Source organism: Acomys minous, assembly GCF_964271855.1.
Source record: "Acomys minous genome assembly, chromosome: 13".
NCBI lineage: Eukaryota > Metazoa > Chordata > Mammalia > Rodentia > Muridae > Acomys > Acomys minous.
In genome coordinates, this window is record NC_140495.1 from 40,435,563 (window position 1) to 40,455,367 (window position 19,805).

General features: G+C 40.2%; 1 protein-coding gene across 8 annotated transcripts in view; it reads right to left on the reverse strand.

The window, feature by feature from the left end:
- MYO6 (myosin VI) overlaps positions 1-19,805 on the reverse strand; it is a 132,668-nt gene that overhangs the window by 64,411 nt on the left and 48,452 nt on the right. For all 8 annotated transcript variants that reach the window (XM_084752261.1, XM_084752257.1, XM_084752264.1 and 5 more), the window contains exons 3-5: positions 17,092-17,161; positions 11,357-11,430; positions 8,560-8,689 (exon numbers count right to left, since the gene is read on the reverse strand). In XM_084752261.1, coding sequence (XP_084608387.1) covers positions 8,560-8,689; positions 11,357-11,430; positions 17,092-17,161 — 274 coding nt within the window. The remainder of the gene's footprint in view (positions 1-8,559; positions 8,690-11,356; positions 11,431-17,091; positions 17,162-19,805) is intronic.

Consider the following 19,805-nt stretch of genomic DNA (forward strand, 5'->3'; position numbering starts at 1 on the left):
ATTAGTTCTGTTAATGTGACCAAACTTAAAACAAAGACAAAATTAGCTCCCCCAGAGATCTTCACATTGAGCAAAATTAGCCACACACAGAAAGATAAATATCACATGTTTTCTCTCCTGTGACTTGAAAGCAGAAGGGAGACTAACTTGGAAAGAGGAGGGACCAGCAAGAAAGGAGAGAGGGAAAACAGATGATAAAGAGGAGGATAATATGAGACGAATGCATGATACAACTTTCTCTGAAAATGTCATCATGAACTCGTTTTTTTCAAAATGAACACTTAAAAAATAGCTCCAAAGCAATTTGGCTCAAGAAGATAATTACTTTTCATCCCAAACATGTGCTACCCATATGAGCAAAAAAAAAAAAAATAGCTTTACAAATGGCTTTTGCTCTAAGAGCAAGCCACAAGCAGTATTGCGTGGGAATTCCCACCAGCCCACTGTGACTGAAGCATCTGCCTGCAAAGTGATGCTGCCGCAAGGCAGAGGGACCTGTGGGAAAGAGGACCCAGTAAGAGGTCACTGGAGACATACTGGGAAGGTGGTTTCTCATTTGACTCCTTGAGTTCTCACAAGGGGGTTGTTATGAAAAAATAAAAATAAATTTTAAAAAAAAGAGCAAGCCTGGGACCTCCTACTGTATCCAGGAAACACAGTGTCCTTATAGCCATCCACTACCTCTGCTCTTACAATCTCTCTGGCCCCTCTTCACCATGATCTCTGAGCCTCGACTTCTGGTTGGAGGTCAACTATGTGTTCCTGTGGTCATTGCTCTCTGTCGTCAGGGGATGGAGCCATAGGTGGCCCATACCACAGAGTCTGTGTCATGCTATGAATTATGAACTTCCCAGGCTGAGCACTAACTGATCTGCTTCTTCATGAAGATAGCGCAGTAGCGACACAAGACTGACAAACAGCAGCAGAAGCAGCACATGCTCCCCACGGTCCAATCGGCAAAGGGCTTCCTGCACCTTCCCTCAGATTGCCATTCCAAATGCCTTGTAAGTAGTAAAGGCTACAAATAAAAGCTGGTTTATTTACATTTTAAACATTCACCTTTCCCCCAGAGATGAACTTCATGTTATCCATGTTCTAATGACTGTGCACTTTGTAGGTTGATAAAAGAACGTGTCGATGTTTATTGGAGCATCTGAGAACCTTAAGTTGGTTGGGTGTTACACTACTCCTGACTAGCATGTTTACTCTGCCTATATACAATAACCAAATCTAGAAGTGAGGACAAACACATGTACAAGGAGAAATTCCAAGGAGAAACAGACTAGACAAGAAAGAGTACCAAAATAAGATGCCCAGCTGCTGGTTATGTCTGAATACCAAGGCTTGGCGAACACATCTAAATTTGCAGCGTACACGTGGAATATAAACTCTACTTCTCATCAGTTACCCCATCCCTCTGTTCTCAGAACTGGGGTCTTCAGGATGAGCAGCTGAGAAAGTCAAGCCCGACACTACTGTCCTCCCACCCGGGTCCCTCAGGGATAAGAAGCATCTACCACTTGAAATACTGTAATTTTATGAAGCTATGGTGCAAGATAATTCAGAGAAGAAACCTGCTATTCAAGACTTCCCAGGTAGTGGGGGTGCACTTCAATCCTAGCACTCAGGAGGCAAAAGCAGGCAGATCTCTGAGTTTAAAGCCAGCCTGGTCTACAGAGTGAGTTCTAGAGAAACTCTATCCAGTGGGGGGGCGGATCCAAAAACAAAAGTGTTTCAGTAAGACCCAAATAACATATTTACAAGAGATGCTCAAGGTAAAAGACAGGAGGCTTTGTCTCAGAGTTGTAAGAGAGACCACCTTTGAGATAGGGTTGACCATAAGGATTGAAAATACCTTAAAACCCAGGCAGGCATAGAGACACACATAGGCAATCCCAAAGGTAGCCTGGTATATCTGTCAGTCTCCCTCTCCCTCCCTCTCCCTCCTCTCTCCCTCCCTCCTTCTTCCCTCCCTCTCTCTCTCTCTCTCTCAACAAGTACTCTTAAGTCATCTTTGATTAAGCCTACTTTCAATGGGGCAGTCACACGTCAGCGGGCACAGGCATTTGATGAATAATAATGCATGACTGGCCCATGAGTTGGCTCCAAAGTATTCTGGCCCTCCCTGTGTAGGATAAATACATGCTCCTAACAACACCAATACACCAAGAGGCATACAGGTCTTGCAACATATGAGCTCGGTGCATGGTATCTTTTATTAAATAAATAAAGTAACTAAGAAAACAGCATTTTCAACAAGGTACCTGAAGGACTGGCTGGGCATATGACCAGCACCTGTGACCTGACCCATGAAGGACAGCCCAGAGGTGTGCCAGGCATCTAAGAACCTGAAAAGAAACACTGCCATCAACACTAGGGAGGCTGCACTCAAACTCCACCCCACCGGCTCTCACCCCTTCACATGCCCTTTTTGTCTGTTTAATATGCACTGTTACTTTAGCAAGACATCTCTGTTCTCTTGTCAAGTCTTCCTCAGTTCTTTCCTTCTCCCTCTTCCCTTCTCATCTCTTATTGTATATTATCTCTTCTTTCCCCTTTTGGCTTTCCGTTTGTTTGGCTTTCACACAGAGCATGGGCTAACCCTAGTGCACGGGTCTCTATATCTCAGCCTCCTTAGGCCTGGAACTGTTGTAGGTTATTCGAATGGGACACTCTCCTCTCTCTTTTCATTCTACCTGTAGCCAAAGCTGCCTTGCCATCACCTTGTCTGTATTGTTCCCCCTTCTGTTTATTTCCCTTCCTCTCTCATTTCTATATCAGCTCAATATAATCACTAGTCCCACATTTCCTTTCCCTCTCACTTACACAGTGGCTACTATTTTAGAGTACACTGGGAATTTAAATGGTGACTGTCATTTATCACTGTACACTCATGATGAGCCTACGCCATGATTCTATGGACTGTATTCTACTTTTAGGGGACTACTAGGAACTGGACCTGGTTCCGAACACTAGGCTAGGGGGAAAAAATGGATACATAAATCTTACTGCAATGTAGTCTCTCCTACACATTGTAAACATCTCCACTAAAAAAATTATTTTAAGTAAAAATAAATAAATAAATAAACCAATAACCCAACCTCAGATGTTCAATCTCCAATGCAAAAATATAAGAAAAACAGATTTAAAAAAAAAACATGGCAATTTGACAGCTCCAAAGTTGGTAATCCCACAGCATACCAAACCTATGGGATAATGAAGCAGTTCTAAGATGGAAATTTATAGCTATGTGTGTCTAATTTTTAAAAAAAAATCAAGAAGATCTCAAATAAACACCATAACAATGTATCTTGGGGCTGTGAAAGAACAAGAAAAAGCCAAAGCCAAAATCAGCCAAGAGGCAGAAATAGTTAAGATCAGGCAGAAATTAATGAAATGGAAATGAAAAGAAAAATAATACAAAGAATTACTGAAACAAACAGTTGGTCCTTTGGGGGAAAACAAACAAGATTGACAAACTCTTGGCTAAATTAACTGAAAGGGAGGAAAAAGGTTAAAAATAATAAAAATTAGAGATGAAAGGGGAGCCATTACAATAGATACTATGGAAACTCTAAGACCTATATTTCACTAAAATGGGAAATCTCAATGAAAAGGCCCTATGTTCTCTCTCATGGGGATCCTAGCTTCAATTTTTTAAATGTTTAAGTTTTTGTTCTGGTTTGGTTTTTTTGTTTGCTTGCTTGCTTGGTTTTGTAGGGGGTTTTGGTTGGTTGGTTGTTGGTTTGGTTTTTCAAGATATTGTTTCTCTGTGTTGCCTTGGCTGTCCTGGACTCACTTTGTAGACCAGGCTGGCCTTGAACTCACAGAGATCCACCTGCCTCTGCCTCCTGAGTGCTGGGATTACAGGTGTGCACCACTGTGCCCAGCTTAGATTTTTAACTTTAAATTGGAGTATCTGTAGAGGCCAGGGAATGAGAAACGAGACATGAGAAGTATATTCTGAAAGGAGAGAACAGTTAGATGCAGCTAACTGGAAAACAGAGGGGGTAATGCTAGAGCTAGGATGGTTTCAGTGGGAATGGAATGGGGCAATGAAGGAAACATGATGAGAGTGTCAGACCAACAGAAACCTGGGGAACTGGAAAATGTCACATACGCCCATTAAGTTATAAGACAACTCAAAGACTTTTTAAAGGTCAACTGAAGGGTACTCTGAACGAATAGATCATGCTGCTCTCAGAAGCCACACACCTTTAAACAAAAATCCCAGAGCCCTATGAACTGTTGTCCAGGGATACCTAAGCAATGGGAGCCATTGCTTTTGGTCACCCATCGGAACTAGACAGCCAGGCTCTATTGCTGAAGACACCACACACTTGGGATGCAGCACACTAATAACCAAGCTGCAACTAAGCTCAAAGCTCCCAGGCCACTGAATAGAGTTCTTAGTACTGGAAGGTGCTGTGTAGGCTGCTAGTGGAAAAAAGTATCAAAGGTCTTACTGAGCTGCAGATGCAGAGTACTATAATACCAACCTGCCAGGCAAGATGTTCCCACTGGCACAAGTATTTGTGGGGGTAGGGGTGGGGTAACCAACCACCTGATTTGATTTGAGTCCCAGTCCATGGAAAGAAAAAAAATATTTTTTTTTTCAGTAAGTAAACCAAGGCCAAAACTCATGGCTAGTAACGAAACGACACTGATATTAAGCTAAACAGAGTCAAAACTGCTGTTAAAATACTTATATTCATATCTTACACTAGTGATACTATCTGCCTTGGCCAGAGAAGCTGCTGCTGCTTCTTCTTCTTCTTCTTCTTCTTCTTCTTCTTCTTCTTCTTCTTCTTCTTCTTCTTCTTCTTCGTGTGTGTGTGTGTGTGTGTGTGTGTGTGTGTGTGTGTCAGACTCACACAAAAGGTTGAAAGTAAGTGGCTATGGAATGCTCAGCTCTAAGGCATCTATAATAGATGGCCCAGAGAACCTCACAGAAAAGGGGGCAGGAAAGGTTGAAAGAACTTGAAGATGGAAAAGAAATCAAAGAAATGCTGCCTTCTTATGTAACATGGCTGACGTAATGATGAACACCCAGCAGCTATGGGTCTCTGCACATGACCTGCACAAAAACTAACATATGAAAATAAGATGGGAATTAGTTGGGAGAAGAAAGAGGTTTGTAGATGTGAAAAGGGGATTAGAACGGTGGAAAGATGATCACAATTCACTGAGTACGTGTGTTAAATTATGAAAAATTAAGTTTAAAAAATGGATAAGCTAAAAAAATGAATAGATTTCTAAAACGTAATATGAACCACCAAAGTTAAACAAAGGTAACATAAACAATTTAAACATGTCTGTAATAAGACTGAAATAATAAATTTTTAAATCTCACAATTAAAAACAGTCTGGGCCCAAGCAGATTGATTACACAGCTCTATCAGGCTTGTGAACTAGCATCAGCGCTTTGCAAACCATTCCAAAAGCACAAAAGAGAGAAATGTTAATAAGTTATTTGTATCGAGTAAATATCACCCGGAAGCCCAAACAAGATATAGACATAACAACAAAAAAGAAAGTGACATACGAATGCCCTAGATGAATACAGATGCAAAAATTATAAATAAAATACCTGAAACTTGACTTTAAGACTATATCAAAAAGATTCTTTACAATAATCAAATTGGCTTCATTGCAGAGTCCAGGGATTATTTGACATAAGCAAATCAGGAAACACAATACATCACTGAAGTGGACTTTAACACAGAAATCACACGAGTGTCTCAACAGACACAGAAAAGGCTTCAGACAAAGTCTAACATCTCTCCATGTTAAGATCACTGAATGGACAAGGAATAGACAGAAGGAACATTCTCAAAATAACAATGGCTGTTTGTGACACAGCTAAGCCAACATTGGACTAGAGGAAAAAACTAGAAGCACTTCTACTAAAATCAAGACCAAAGTAAGAGTCTCCACTCTTACCAACAAAGTGATTTAAGTCTTAGCTAAGAAAAAGCACAGAGGCAGGAAATAAAAGAGGCAAAAATAGAAACATTAGTCAGTATATGCTCATTAACAGATGACGAGACTGTACATAAGGGACTCTAAAGCCTGCAACAGAAAACTGCTGGAGCTAAAGTACGCTTCCAGAAATGTGACAAGACACAAAATACACACACAAAAACCTGTCTTTCTTATACACCAAGAACAATCATGTCAAGAAAGAAATCAAGGACACAATTCTATTTGTACTTGCCTCAAAAAAATAAATAAATAAATAAAATAAGATACCCTGGAAAACACATAACTAAAGGGGTTAAAGACTCAACAATAAAAACCTTCAAATGCTGAGAAGAAGAAATTGAAAAAGATACTAGAAAAATAGGCTTCCAGTGCTCATAGGTGGGTATAATCAATACTATGAAAATAGTTACACTATAATGTACAGATAGATTTAATGCTACATCTATCAAAATGTTATTCCAATGTCATTCTTCACATAAGTTGAAAAAAACTATTAAAATTCATATGGGAGAACAAAAGAATCCAGAGAGCCAGAACAGTCTTGATAAAGAAGAACAACAGTAGAGATCACCATATCTGATTTCAAGTTGTATCCTAGAATAACAACAACAACAACAACAATAATAATAACAATAACAACAACAAACAGCATGGTACAGGCACAAAAGCAGGTATGTAGATCAATAGACTAGAATGCATGGCCCAAATACAAACCACCTGGTTTTATTTCAAAGGTGACAAAAATATGCACTGGAAAAAAGACAGCCTCTCTCCTTCACATGTAGAAAGATGAAGCTAAATCCTTATTCCTCACCCCATTCAAAAATCAACTCTAAATGGATGGAAAACCTTAGTGTGAGACCTGAAACTCTGAAACTCTTAGAAGAAAAAGTAGGTTAAACACAAGATAGACAAACGGGCAATGATAGGCAAAGACTTTCTGAATGGGCCTAAAGAGGTCTCCAGTCACTCAGGAAATCATGTCGACAACTGGCAAATAGGATCTCATGAAATTAATAAACTTCTGTGTAGCAAAGGAAACATTAATTAGGTGATGAGTCAGCCTACAGAATGGGATAAAAATTTTTCCAGCAAGATATCTAACACATAATTATATACTGCTTTTGGAAATGTAAACAAGTACCGCCTTTATGAAAATCAGTATAATGGTTCCTCAAAAACCTGAGATACATAAGTAAATAAAGCTGCCGTGATGCCTTAGTAGAGTGCTTGCCAAACCAGCCCGGCAGCCTGAGTCTGATCCCTGGAATGTATGTAAAGGTGAAAAGAGAGAAGCAAACTGACCTCCACACATGACCTACTCCAAGTTGTTCTCTGACCCCCACAAATGTGCCTGTGACCATGTGTGCACAGACAGACAGACAGACAGACAGACAGACAGACAGACACACACACACACACACACACACACACACACACACACACACACACTTTTTCTTAAATTAAAAACAACAAGCAAAAACTCCTGGGTATTGACCCAAAGGACTGCAAGTCAAGAAGCTACAGAAGTACTTGCACACCAACTCTGTCACAGCACAGTTCACAATACTTAAGTTCAGGGACCAACATAGGTGTCCAACAACACAGGGCTAGATAAGGAAAATATGGTATGGAAAATTTTCCAGCTATAAAGAAAAACAAAATTGTATCATTTATGGAAAAATAGATATAACCAGAGAATATCAAATCAAGCAAACTAAGCCAGTCTCATATTTTCTCTCCTATGCAGTTCCTAGAGTTCATATAGATACATAAAATTGCATATGTAAATATTATATCAAAACAGAGGTGAAACTGTCTTGTGAACAAGGTGGACCAACAAGAGGAGAGTACAAGGGGAGGGTGTGGGGAGGGTGTGGGGAGGGTGTGGGGGAGGGTGTGGGGGAGGGTGCACATATTGGAAGAATACACTTATGCAAGTTCACACTTGCATGAAAACATCCTTATGTAGCACTTTACAATGAATATATATATAATGAAATATTTTAAAAGACTCAAAACAAATTTTAAAATCCCGTAGATTTGTATGATATAATGGCATTCAGGCTCTGCTACCCTCCCCCTTATGGTTCATGACCCCCACCAGTGGGTCCTGAGAGGGGAAGCAGGGGCAGGAACAGATGGGTGAAAGCGACCTCAGGCAGAGGTGAGCACGGTGAGAAACAGACCTCTCAGGAGGCAACTTCAGTGAGACAGCTTATTTCATTGGGGAAAGCAAAGGCTACCTAAACCTTTGGGGGTTGGGTAGGGGCTTTAGGGGTGAGTGTATATCATTGGCCAGAGCCAGGGTGCTGGGGATGCCTCATCTGCATGAGGAAGAATTCCAGGTGCTACCAGACATGACCTTACAAGGGGAAAGGAAGTTTAACCTGGCTACCAGGCTATGTGACCTCTTGGGAAGTGGGGACAAAGGTGGGGGTGCAGGGCTTCAAGTGCCAAGACACACAGGCCCAAGTTTGGGGGACAGCTATCCTACTCCTGCCAAAAAAAAAAAAAAATCACAGGACAAGATTTCCAGGGTTTGGACAAGACAAAAATTAAAATACAACTTACCAATTGCAAAGACATGAGGTGGCATTGTCCCAAGAGATTTTCCTTGATATGACTTTATTGTATCTGAAGAATATATTTTAGGTATATCAAAGTACGGATTCACTGCTATCAGAATGTTGGCGACATATGTCTAAGTAGGAAAAGAAGAAAAATGAAATTTCCAGTTATTACTTTCCTTCAAAAATAAACAAGGTAAGCAGGAGAACTATTCAACAGCAACCTTCTAATCTTAGACAAACAAGACTTCAAAATCCAATTTCTTGCTCTAAATTAAATATTCTAAATTAAATGCTCATATTATTGACAAATTAATAAAATTAATATTAATATTCTAAATCTGAATTACATTTTCTGATTTTACACACAGCCCACCATTCCTAAAATTCAAAAACAAAATACTTATTTCCACTTAAATGTTTTTATACTGTTATTCCACAGTCATTTCAAGGTCAAAACCTTAAAATCAAGATTATATCTTCCCACTTCCCTGTGTCTCATTTAAAAAAAAAAAATCCCTTTCCATAGTTCTCCCAGGTATATCACATCACCACATCACCACCCACAAACTCAGAGTCTCTGAATCTCCCACCCAGGCTTGTGCTGCTGACTGAGTGCCCACACTGGGCCCCACAGCTCGGTTCAGGTCCCCAGTATCCTCAGACTGCTCCTCAAGGGTTTCAGTGATCTTCTGTTCCTTCTGAGCCTTCCCTGCCGGCGAACGCCCAAGAGTGGCTTAGCTCTGAGGCAGCCACTTGGTCTTGGGAGTTCTTCAAAGCACCACATGCTAACCACTGGTGGGTAACTGTCTCGTGAGCACCTTGAACTTCTTTATAAATTTGAAATTGAATTTGGCTTTAAAGACCATAGAGATATACTAGGAGAATTTACAAAACTCCTACTTGGGCAGAGCTGTAGTTTAGTAATACTGATACAACTGGGACGCCAAGGCATACTTTCTCTGTCCTTCTCAACTGCAGAAGAGAAGTGCTGGAAAATCCTAAGCTCTCACCCTGCTGAAAGCACACAATGCCCTGAGTCATGTTTCCAACAGAACAGTGAGCAAAGAGAACGGGGTGGCTCAGCGCTGGCTGTCCAAACACAGGGCCCAGGTTTGGTTTCCCAGCACCCACACGGTGCCTGACCACCATCCATACTTCTAACGTGGGATTAGACACCCTCTTCTGACCACCACAGGCACCGGCCACATACACGCTGCACAAACATGCATGCAGGCAAAACACACATACACATGAAATAAAGATAAATAAATGCAAAAAATAGGGGCAAAAGTAAAGGACCAGAGATTTTAGCAACATGAGAATGTTAACTAAGGTTCTCCTACTATTTTAACCAAATCTAAGGGACGATAGTGATTCTGGTAAGTACAAAATGTCAAGTTTAAACTATTCCTCTAAATTGCTTCCTTCACATAATTAGGCATGTATATAGAATAGTAATTGACAACTTTATTAAAATTTTATAGTAATAACAGATGCAGTCAGGCATTGCCCACATTTCATAACTTTATAACTATAGGGCCTAATCGGCTAAGAGAAAAGAACACGCCACTCGTGACTTCAGACAACCCTGACAGCACTGACCTTGAGTTCTACTGTGAAGATGCAGCCTCTGGGTTATAGCCATGCTAATTTTCCCTGGTTTACTACAGTTAAACTACTTTGGCAGGCAGTAAAACTTTGATAGCTCACTGACTTAACACTACACTTGGTGCACATTAGAGTCTATTCAACTGTAAGCTATAGATTGAATAAATGTTACCTCTGAAAATATTTCTACTTAAGAATACCTATATTCACACATAAACATATTCTTTACTTAGTTGAATTTAGGGGAAAAAAATATAGGAAAGTGAAGCCTTAACAGCATGCACAACCAGGAGGCAAGTAGATTCTTTGGGGACAGAAATACATTAGTTCTATTTCCCAGCTGTCACTACTTGGACAGATGGCAAAGACTAAATGTAATTTAGTCAGAATTAAGTAAGTACAATTAGGCAAATTGATAGTGATATAAAAGATTAAGAGTGTCATTTGATCTTGTAAGTGTCAAAGAAGCCATGTGCATCCTTCGTTCAAAAATAATGAAGCCTCTTCTTTATAACAGGATACCAGAGTGTGGTAATCTATCTCCAGCCAACAAAGGAATCTACGACCCGGTCATAGCAGAATAAAATCTCACGTGTGCCCAGCGAATAACTCTAATTAAAACACAGTAGCTAAATGTGCATCTGGATGGTCTGATACAAACTACTTACGCACAAAGCATTGTCTTTCTTTGTGTTTAATGATCTGGATATTCAAGGGCCAGCACTAAAGGCTAATGAAAATCTAAAATTATTTAGTCTTCCGTGTTCAGAATTGTTGAATATTTGATACTTCTTCAGCTAGTGCCTTCTATTATAATTTACATATTTTTCCTCATTAGTTTTTTTTTAACTTCAGTACATTATAGGCTGCCTTAAATTGTCTGTGCAGTGTGTAAAGTGAAATTAAATAGATTAATAGGCTTACACCAAAAATAAATCAAACTCCAAAATAGATTTTTAAACACTTGGACCTTTCTAGCCTGAAGTGGGTTAATTAGTTCTCTGAATTCATTATCTCATTCTGTAGGTTTTATTAAGTACCCACTGTGTACTGGTCTTGTGGGAAGCTCTGTGTGGAGAACGCACATTAGAATTGTCACGTCCATCACACTCGGACCAAGCAGGGCGAAAGCAAATGAGATGTGTGAAACAATTACCCACAAAAACTGAAGGCACTGGCCAAATACTTACATAGATTCTGTCTTTACTGTACCGGACTTTGACATTGTGGAGGAGTGTGGCTTCATTTAAGTACATCAGTGAACCTAAGACAAAGGTTTGGATTAGAGAGTTGGAAAACAAAAAGTAAAATAAAATTCATTTGATCCCAGCTTCAAATTCATTTGTTAAGGTAGATTTAATCCTATGTTTTAGAACACAGGTACACATAAACCCCCATGGGCTAGTGTAAAACAAATCCATCCGGGGTACATGTCGTTGGTAGAACAGTTGCTGAAATAAATCTTGTCTACATGCATCTGTGAGAACTTAGATGATACATTTCCAGCTAGGGGACTTCTATCTAGTGAGCACCAGTGAGTGTATACACTGCTAAGGACAGGTTTAAACACGAACAATCAAGCAAGGATAAATAACTATTATAGATATTTATGACCCTACAAAGTGAGATGCTAGTCTGGTCATCCAGCCCAATGCTCAGAAACGTACAGATAAAACAGAAAGGACAATTTCATAATGGTAAGGGACCATCAGATTATTTGGACAGTCTCTCACAATGACTGATAAGGGAGAGTCAGGCCAGAGGACATCACGCACCTCTTAGGAGTTAAGTTCAGAATCAGAATAGATTCCTTGTTTTCCTACTCTGCTGGGAATCCATCCCAAGTCCTTGCCTATCTACTCCCTGCACACTCCCGTCTCCTATGCCACAGGAGACAGTACCACTCCTCTTACACACCCTGCTTGCTGCTCTCACAATAACTTTATCAGTTATCCAAACTGAAAACAGTAGTCAACCTTGGAGCCATCCCCTCTTGTACTCCCACTTGCATTCAGTTTCCAAGTCTTCATACCACATTAAGAAAAAAATATATATATAGCCTATTGCCAGGTTCGTGGTAAATATACTAATGTTAACACAATCCGAATCCCTGACATGTCATCTCTTCCTCGTTTTCTACGGCTCCCTGCTGTGCAGGTCACACTACTTCTTCAGTGGTCATGGTGACCTCCTACTTGCCCTACTGCTTCTGCTTTAATCAAGGGATTCTCTCCAGTACAGACTGCAGAGTGCACTGACTAAATCAGAGCACTCACTGACTCTCTCTCCATCTCAAAGAACATCACTGGGATTTAATCAACTACAAACACCTTAAAATCTACTCAACGCCCTTAATAAACACATAACAACATTTAAAGATGTATACTCTTTCAAGTCACTTTCTCAAAAATGATGATTTGAGATAGAATACAAATGTATCTCAAAATGCTACTTCTCCAACCTCCCCACCCCCAGAGCTAGTCTCTCCTTTGTAATTTCTATCTGATGCTTTCCACACATGTCAGGATTAGGATAACAATTTTACACTTCTGGTTTTAGTACTAAACTAAATATTTGAGGGCAAGATGCTGCACAGTTTGCATGTCTTGCATGGCCCCTGAAGATGTACGTACGTCTTCAGTGCCTGCAGCCCTAGTTTACAAGTCAAGGGTGCCTACAGGACCCTCTTGGAGACTCTCCTGGCAAAGAAAGGTCCTGTTTGTGCATGTAGACAATGCAGTCGGTTCACTTTCCAAGGGCCCCGCTGCTTTCTGATGCCACTGAAAGCAGAACAAGAGAGTAAGTAGGTAGGAAAGATATGAAAGGGCTCAGGCAGCAGAGGTGCATCTGGTTTGGGAATCTGGTCACCTTCGTTCTACATCCCTGTTTTTCTCCCACCTCATCCCCTAGAAGCCTAGATGCCTGACGCACACGCTGCTGTTTCTTTATTCAAACCCTTCGGCTGCGTCACTCCCCACATCTCACTTTCCTCTGAAGCACCTGCTTACACACTGGCATCTGCTTCCCCTGGGTGAGAACTGCTGATAGCACCTCACACACACCCTGTGAAAGCAGCCATGTAACCCTATACTGGCATGTGGGTGGCTGCTAACTCTACTCTCTTCACCCCAGGCCTTACTTCCCACCTGCCTTCTCACTCAAGGACATCTGTTCATTCAACCAAATACACCCCTCACAGGGGAGTTATCTGCCAGTGGCAGGGGGGCCTCCAGCCACACTGCTCAGGCTATTCCATTTTCATGAAAAGAATCTGCTGTTTGTATGAGCGGAAAATGTTAAGTCTCAACAACCTCCCTAGTGATATATATGGTCCAAGAATGTTCACAAGGGTCCAAGAAACAACTCCCTGCCCTACCTAGTTTCATCCCACCCTCTTCCAGCGGCCAGCCCGAGGGTCACTTGACTTGACTGATTACTTGCACTACTTTATTGCTCACTTTTTTATGTCTAAGTATTTATAGATGTAACTATAGTCAAAAGAGCAATATTTTTTTTGAGAAGTCTCACTGTGTAGCTCTGGCTAGCCTGAATCTCACTATAAAGAGCAGGCTGGCCTTGAACTCACGGATGTCTGCCTGCCTCCACCTTCCCAGTAGCTAGGACTGAAGGTGAGCATCACGACACCTGGCAACACATTATTATATATATTTTAGTTCATGTACACAGGCATGCATGGTGGGGGGTACATGCCATGGCACTGTGTGGGTCAGAGCATAACTCTGTAGAGTTGGTTCTCAACATCTGCCTTTACATGGACCAGAGAAAAAGAATTCAGGATGCTAAGCCTGCATCACAAGCACCTTTACCAGTTGAGGCATGTCACTGGCCCTAAAGCTTTAAGTTTATTTTTTGTCTATTTTTTTTTCCTTTTTGGAAGTGTTGGGGATTCAACCATGGCTTCATGCATGCTACTCAACAGACCTTTACAAAGTAAGACATTATAGAATTATCAACAAAATTTATTCCTTTGGACAGACTTTGGTGTGTGTGTTGATGAGATTATCTGAGTATTTCAGATCCTGTATACTAACTACAGCTCTAGTTCAGTGACAGAGACGGGAAAGAGAACCCACAAATGATTCCACCATCATGGGAGCAAATCAGCACTGTGTATATATTGCTGTAGAAGTTACTGCATCACTGACAGGAATAAAGGGGCAACTTCTAGAATTCTTTGCAATTCTGCACTCTGTGCTTATTCTCAACATCTGGCAGGTGAATATAATATTCATGAGGAATATTATATGGGAGTAAGAGTACCTTAAATTCAGCATGAAATGGTGCTATTGCTTCCGGGTTTTTTTGTTTTGTTTTGTTTTTTGTTTTTACTGAATTTACCCCTAAACTATTTTTCTGTTATTAAGGCCCAAGAATCAAATATAAATGTAAAACTAACATATCAACCTCTACATATCAAACTCTTATAAGTAGTACATGAAAGCTAAAGCTAAAAGTAAGCAATAAGTTTTGCTTTAAAAAATAGCAAACACCTCTGGGTGCCAGCGTTTTCTTTGTTAAGTGGTTGGGTGGTTTTGAGACAGGATCCCGCTACCCAAGTATGAATTTGAGGTTTTCAAGTTCTGCCTCAGCCTCCTAAGTGCTGGGGCTACAGGTGAGCACCACCATGACCAAGGCTATACCTTTGCTCTCACTGAACCTTTATCATGCAGTTCATAACACACTACAGATATCAGGCATTTAATCACTACATTGTCACTGTGCTACAGAATAGAGGGAGGCATAAGGCGGACTGCATTTGGAAGGTTGGTGGGACAATGGCAAGTCTACGACTAAAGACTAAGGAACAACTACAGCTAAAAAAAAGAAAGAAAGAAAAAAATGCATTCTAAATTCAACAGCCAAAACTGCTTAAATTACTACAGAAAAGGGACTTCAAGTCAGGACAAGCTACTGTATGATAAGACCAATTAGCTTCCATGTGGTGCCACTGCTACCTCTTACAATCATCAGTGAGAGCACCTGAAAAAGGCACCGAACCCTACTGGGGCCAGGGAACGTCAACAGTGGTGACACACATCACAGCAAAGGAAACAGGAGAGTTGGAAAATACTAACTAAAAAAAGCAGACGGAAAAATCAAACCTATTGTGCTTAGCTACACACATATATACATACATATATATATATATATATATAATGTTAATATATAAAGAAAAGTAGTTGTTACATTATATACCTTAGCAAACTTCTGTTATGTTTAACATGTTATAGGGAATGGCAGTACAAGATACAGTGTGTGGGGAAATCAATTCTGGTTTTGCCCCATGTGGGTCCTGAAGCCATCGCACTGGCCTCCCTGGAAAACTTTAACAGAAAGATACTTTCTATTATTTTCAACATGAGATGGTTTCCTATTTTGCCTTGATTATTGCTCAAAACTACATTGTTTCATCAGACAAAGTATCAACTTGGAAGGGGAAAAAAACTATTTCTCAATCTTAACACCTAATATTAACAGCTGCGGTTCACTGAGTCAGGTAGTCTGCCAAATGTCCTGAATGCATCCCCTCTAAGCACTCAGTGTGCATAACTACTCCTGTTTTGCAGATGAACTTCCCAAAAGAGGAATATGATGGGTCATAGGCACATAAGCTTCCAAGCCAAAGTCAGAATCAAGACGGATGACCGTCTCACCCTCAGCCCACCGTGCCCCATCACCGTCACTATTTCACAACGCCTATGTTTCTATGCATGGTCTTTCAGGCTTACTCAATTGTACATCCCTGTGAAAAGCAGTAAGAAAAAAAACTATATCTTTCACTTGTCTTCTTTTCTATAGAGTATTTAAGGTCAGATACTTCTAAGGAAATACATGGTAACTACAAATGACCCTCAAATACCACACCTACGCCATTCCAGTTTGCATGTAGAATGTTCTCCAAAGTTACCACTCTTGGCGACTGGTGCTTCGCTTGGAACCATTGCAAGATGGAGACTGGTAGAGGTCTTGGCTCTCTTGTTTCCTGGATTTAGTGAAGTAAACAACTTCCTCTACCACATATTCTTGCCATGATACACTGTATCTCACCAGCAGCACAAAGGCATTAGGATCAAATGACCATAGATGGAAATCTCCCAACCTATAAACCAAAATAAACCTTCCCCCAAAACAACTAAACTGTGATTACATCTTCTTTTTTTTTTTTTGATTTATTTACTTACTTACTTACTTACTTACTTATTTATTTATTTTATGTATAGGGGTGCTTTGTCTGCATGTACATCTGCACACCAGCATATGGAATCAGACAGTTGTGAGCTGCCATGTGGGTGCTGGGAATTGAACTCAGGTCCTTTGGAAGAGCAATGAGTCCCCTTAACCACTGAGCCGTCTCTCCAGCCCCACGTGATTACTTCTTAATGTTCAAAATGTAAAAATAAATATACCCTGTACAATGAATAAAGCATTTTTCACCAAGTATTTTAAGGTGTTGATAAGTCAGATTAATACTATATTTTAATATAATGCTCTGAAATAAACTTTTCAATTATAAATTATTATGCGGTATTGTTTTGCTTTACTTAATATTGGTTTGCCTTATCCAAAGAGTGATATTAAATGACTTCTGCTGTCAACTTCCAAATTACTACAAATTGGGTTCCCATAGAAAGGTGAGGAATGACTTTCGACACTAGGAAGAAGAGACTAAGTCATCACCCTTCCCACACAGATCTAAAGTAACGGTGGGAGACACTCAGGAGACTCTTCCAGGGCAGTGCTCATAGGACGCAGTAGGAGCCTAGACCTTCCACGCTCCTAGGAGCTCTCAGCAAGCCGTGTGCTCTGACCTAGTCCACAGTACTAGGAACGTAACCACTGACTCCCTTTCTGGAACAGCAGATGGCTTGTGGGCTGGAGAAATAGGTTTGAACTTAATACTTACAGTTATCTTCCACATCCTTTTTGCTGTCCTCTTCTGCAGGGAACACTTGGTTTATGAGAGCCAAAAATGTCTAACAAACAAACAAACAAAGGTTTGAGCATCTGAGCCTTTTAGATAGTGTAAAAGACAAGGAGTTCAACTGGTTGCACACACAGTAACAACGGCAACATACATTCTCTATCAGAATAGAGCACAGATTCTACTACTTAACAAAGCACTCATTCAGAAGACGACAGCTCTCAGCAAAAAAAAAAAAAAACAAAAACAAAAAACTGTGTCCACTACTACTGTAGACATGAATCAATAACAGCAATGAACAAATAAAGCATCGCAGGCTCGCACAACAACAGCAGGACAATACAACAAATACCCTAATGCTAAACTTCTACTTAGGGGCATGCCAGTCACCAAAAATTAAAAGCATTTTAATGTTTGCATGTAAACAATTGTATTATTTTAAAAAACAGAAACATTCACAGTTGCATATAACAAAAGCAAAGCATTAATGCTATGTGAGAAATACATTGACATCAGTTCCTATACAAAAATATGCCAAAAATATAAAAAAAGATCTGGTCCATATAATTAAAAGGTCCCACAAATAGCAGGGTGAGGCGGGACGTGCCTGTAATCTTAGCACTTTGGCGGTGCAAACAGGAGGTCAAGGTCATGCTTGACTACATAATAAGTAGAGACCCTGTTTCAAAAACTAATACTAATAACCCATAAAGAAACTTGCATTCACTTATCACTGGAAAGGCTATGGGAGACACTGCAGAATTAAGATAGCATCTTGTAACAGAGAACAAATGATCTCAAATTACATCTAAAGAGAATTAAATTTTAATCCATGCTATCTTACCAGTTATTTATAAATTTATACCTCTAAATAATTACAATTAACTCTTCTGGTTGACATTTCCAACTGTATCGGGTGAAACTCTTGAGGGAAAATGGCTTGGTTCCTTTAGAATAACATCTGCAGGGCTGGAGGGTTAGCTCCATGGTCGAGCTTATGCTCAGCATGGGCAAAGCCCTTGGTCTGAGCTCCAGTACCAAAAGAAAAAACAATATTTGTAAGTCTATGTGTGCAGGAATACTGTATACAACAAGGTTACCATAGTTTATGAAGTAAAATCCAGGCTTCCAAGACTATTCTAATTCAAATGATTACCACTTTAGTAGTCTGGGCAAAAAGCTCAGTGGCAAAGTGCTTGTGTAAAATATGTGAGGCCCTGCATGCAGTCTCTAGTACACAAAACAACAACAAAATCATACCCGACTTAAAAGACTGCTGAACTCAAGGCTCTGAAAGTTAATTCTTTGCAACCTAATACATATGTTCTCAGTGTAATAGATATGGAAGGTTTGGAGGAAAGATCGCTCCTTCAAAAGGGAAATCGGGTCAACATGAACCAGACAGTAAACATTATGTAGAGCACGAGATAATAAAACAATCAATTCATAGCAATGAGTCTGTAGGAAAATCCATTCTGAAATAGTCGCTACTACCGTAGACCGGTGTGCATACTTGTCACAGCGATATCAACAGAGGACTTGATCCTAGCCTGGCAGGAGCTGTACCTAATAAGAAAGACTCCAGATGAGGAATCAATGTTCCAGTGGAAAAGCAACCTAGATCCTTAAGTGAGAAGATTAAGAGGAACTAAGACAAGGCCCGAGGAAGTTTCTCTCCCTCTTCATTCAGCACCCAAATTAACAACCAGCCTCTATTTTCTCTCCCCTTCAAGAAAAGAGTAATGTTTCATTAAAAATATGTATATATTTTCATCAAAAGGGCTCTTTTTGGGGGCGGGGGTGTTAGGGAAGTTTTTGCCATTACAGAAAGAAAAGCAGGGCCCAGCAAGATGGCTCAGTAGATAAAGGCGCCTGCCAGCCAGCCTAGGGAACTGAGCTCAATCTCCTACAACCCACGTAGTGAAAAAAGCAAACCGCCTCCCATGGGTTGGCTTCTGGTCTCTATTTGAAAGGATTTTGTACAACACACACACACACAAACACATACCCACAACAAACAGACAAATGTACCGCAAAATAATTGAATTAAACCGCACTTTATTGGTTCTATATATGTTCCTGGTTGGTTAACACTAATATTGACATCGTTCAGAACATGCTGAAATATGTACAATATTTTATAAAAGCACATCCCCTTAAGTTAAGTTTCATTTATTCTTGATCTGAGTTACTCTGTCACCTCCAGACGTGACAGAGCCCAACAGAACAGACCCAGGAGGTACAACCCTAGATTCATCCCAGCCTTTTAGTTTACTGTGCTTATAAAACATGCTAAACACAAAGTAAAAGCTTTCAAAACGTATATTGTGTGAACTCTTAAAAGGCGGCTTTTTCGATATGCAGTGCGCTGTGAGTACACACAGGTACTGCTAATGAGGGAGCTGGAGAACGCTTTGCTGTTTCTTTCCTGAAGGCATCTTTAATTGGCCTCCACTAACAGGGCCCAAATATATATTATGCATTCTGGTTCCCCGGTTGTTTACAGTAACAGAGCAGTGTTCTCTCTGAAAAGACCTCCTGAGAGATCCACCTTGTTTTTCTAAGGTTCCCAGAAGGATGGCAGTCATATGGCATTAGTTAACCATGCATCAGGAAAATGTAAATTATTCATGGGTTTCTGCAGAGCCTGAAGTAAACAGAAATTACATCCCCACATTTAGTCAGAAGAAATGTGT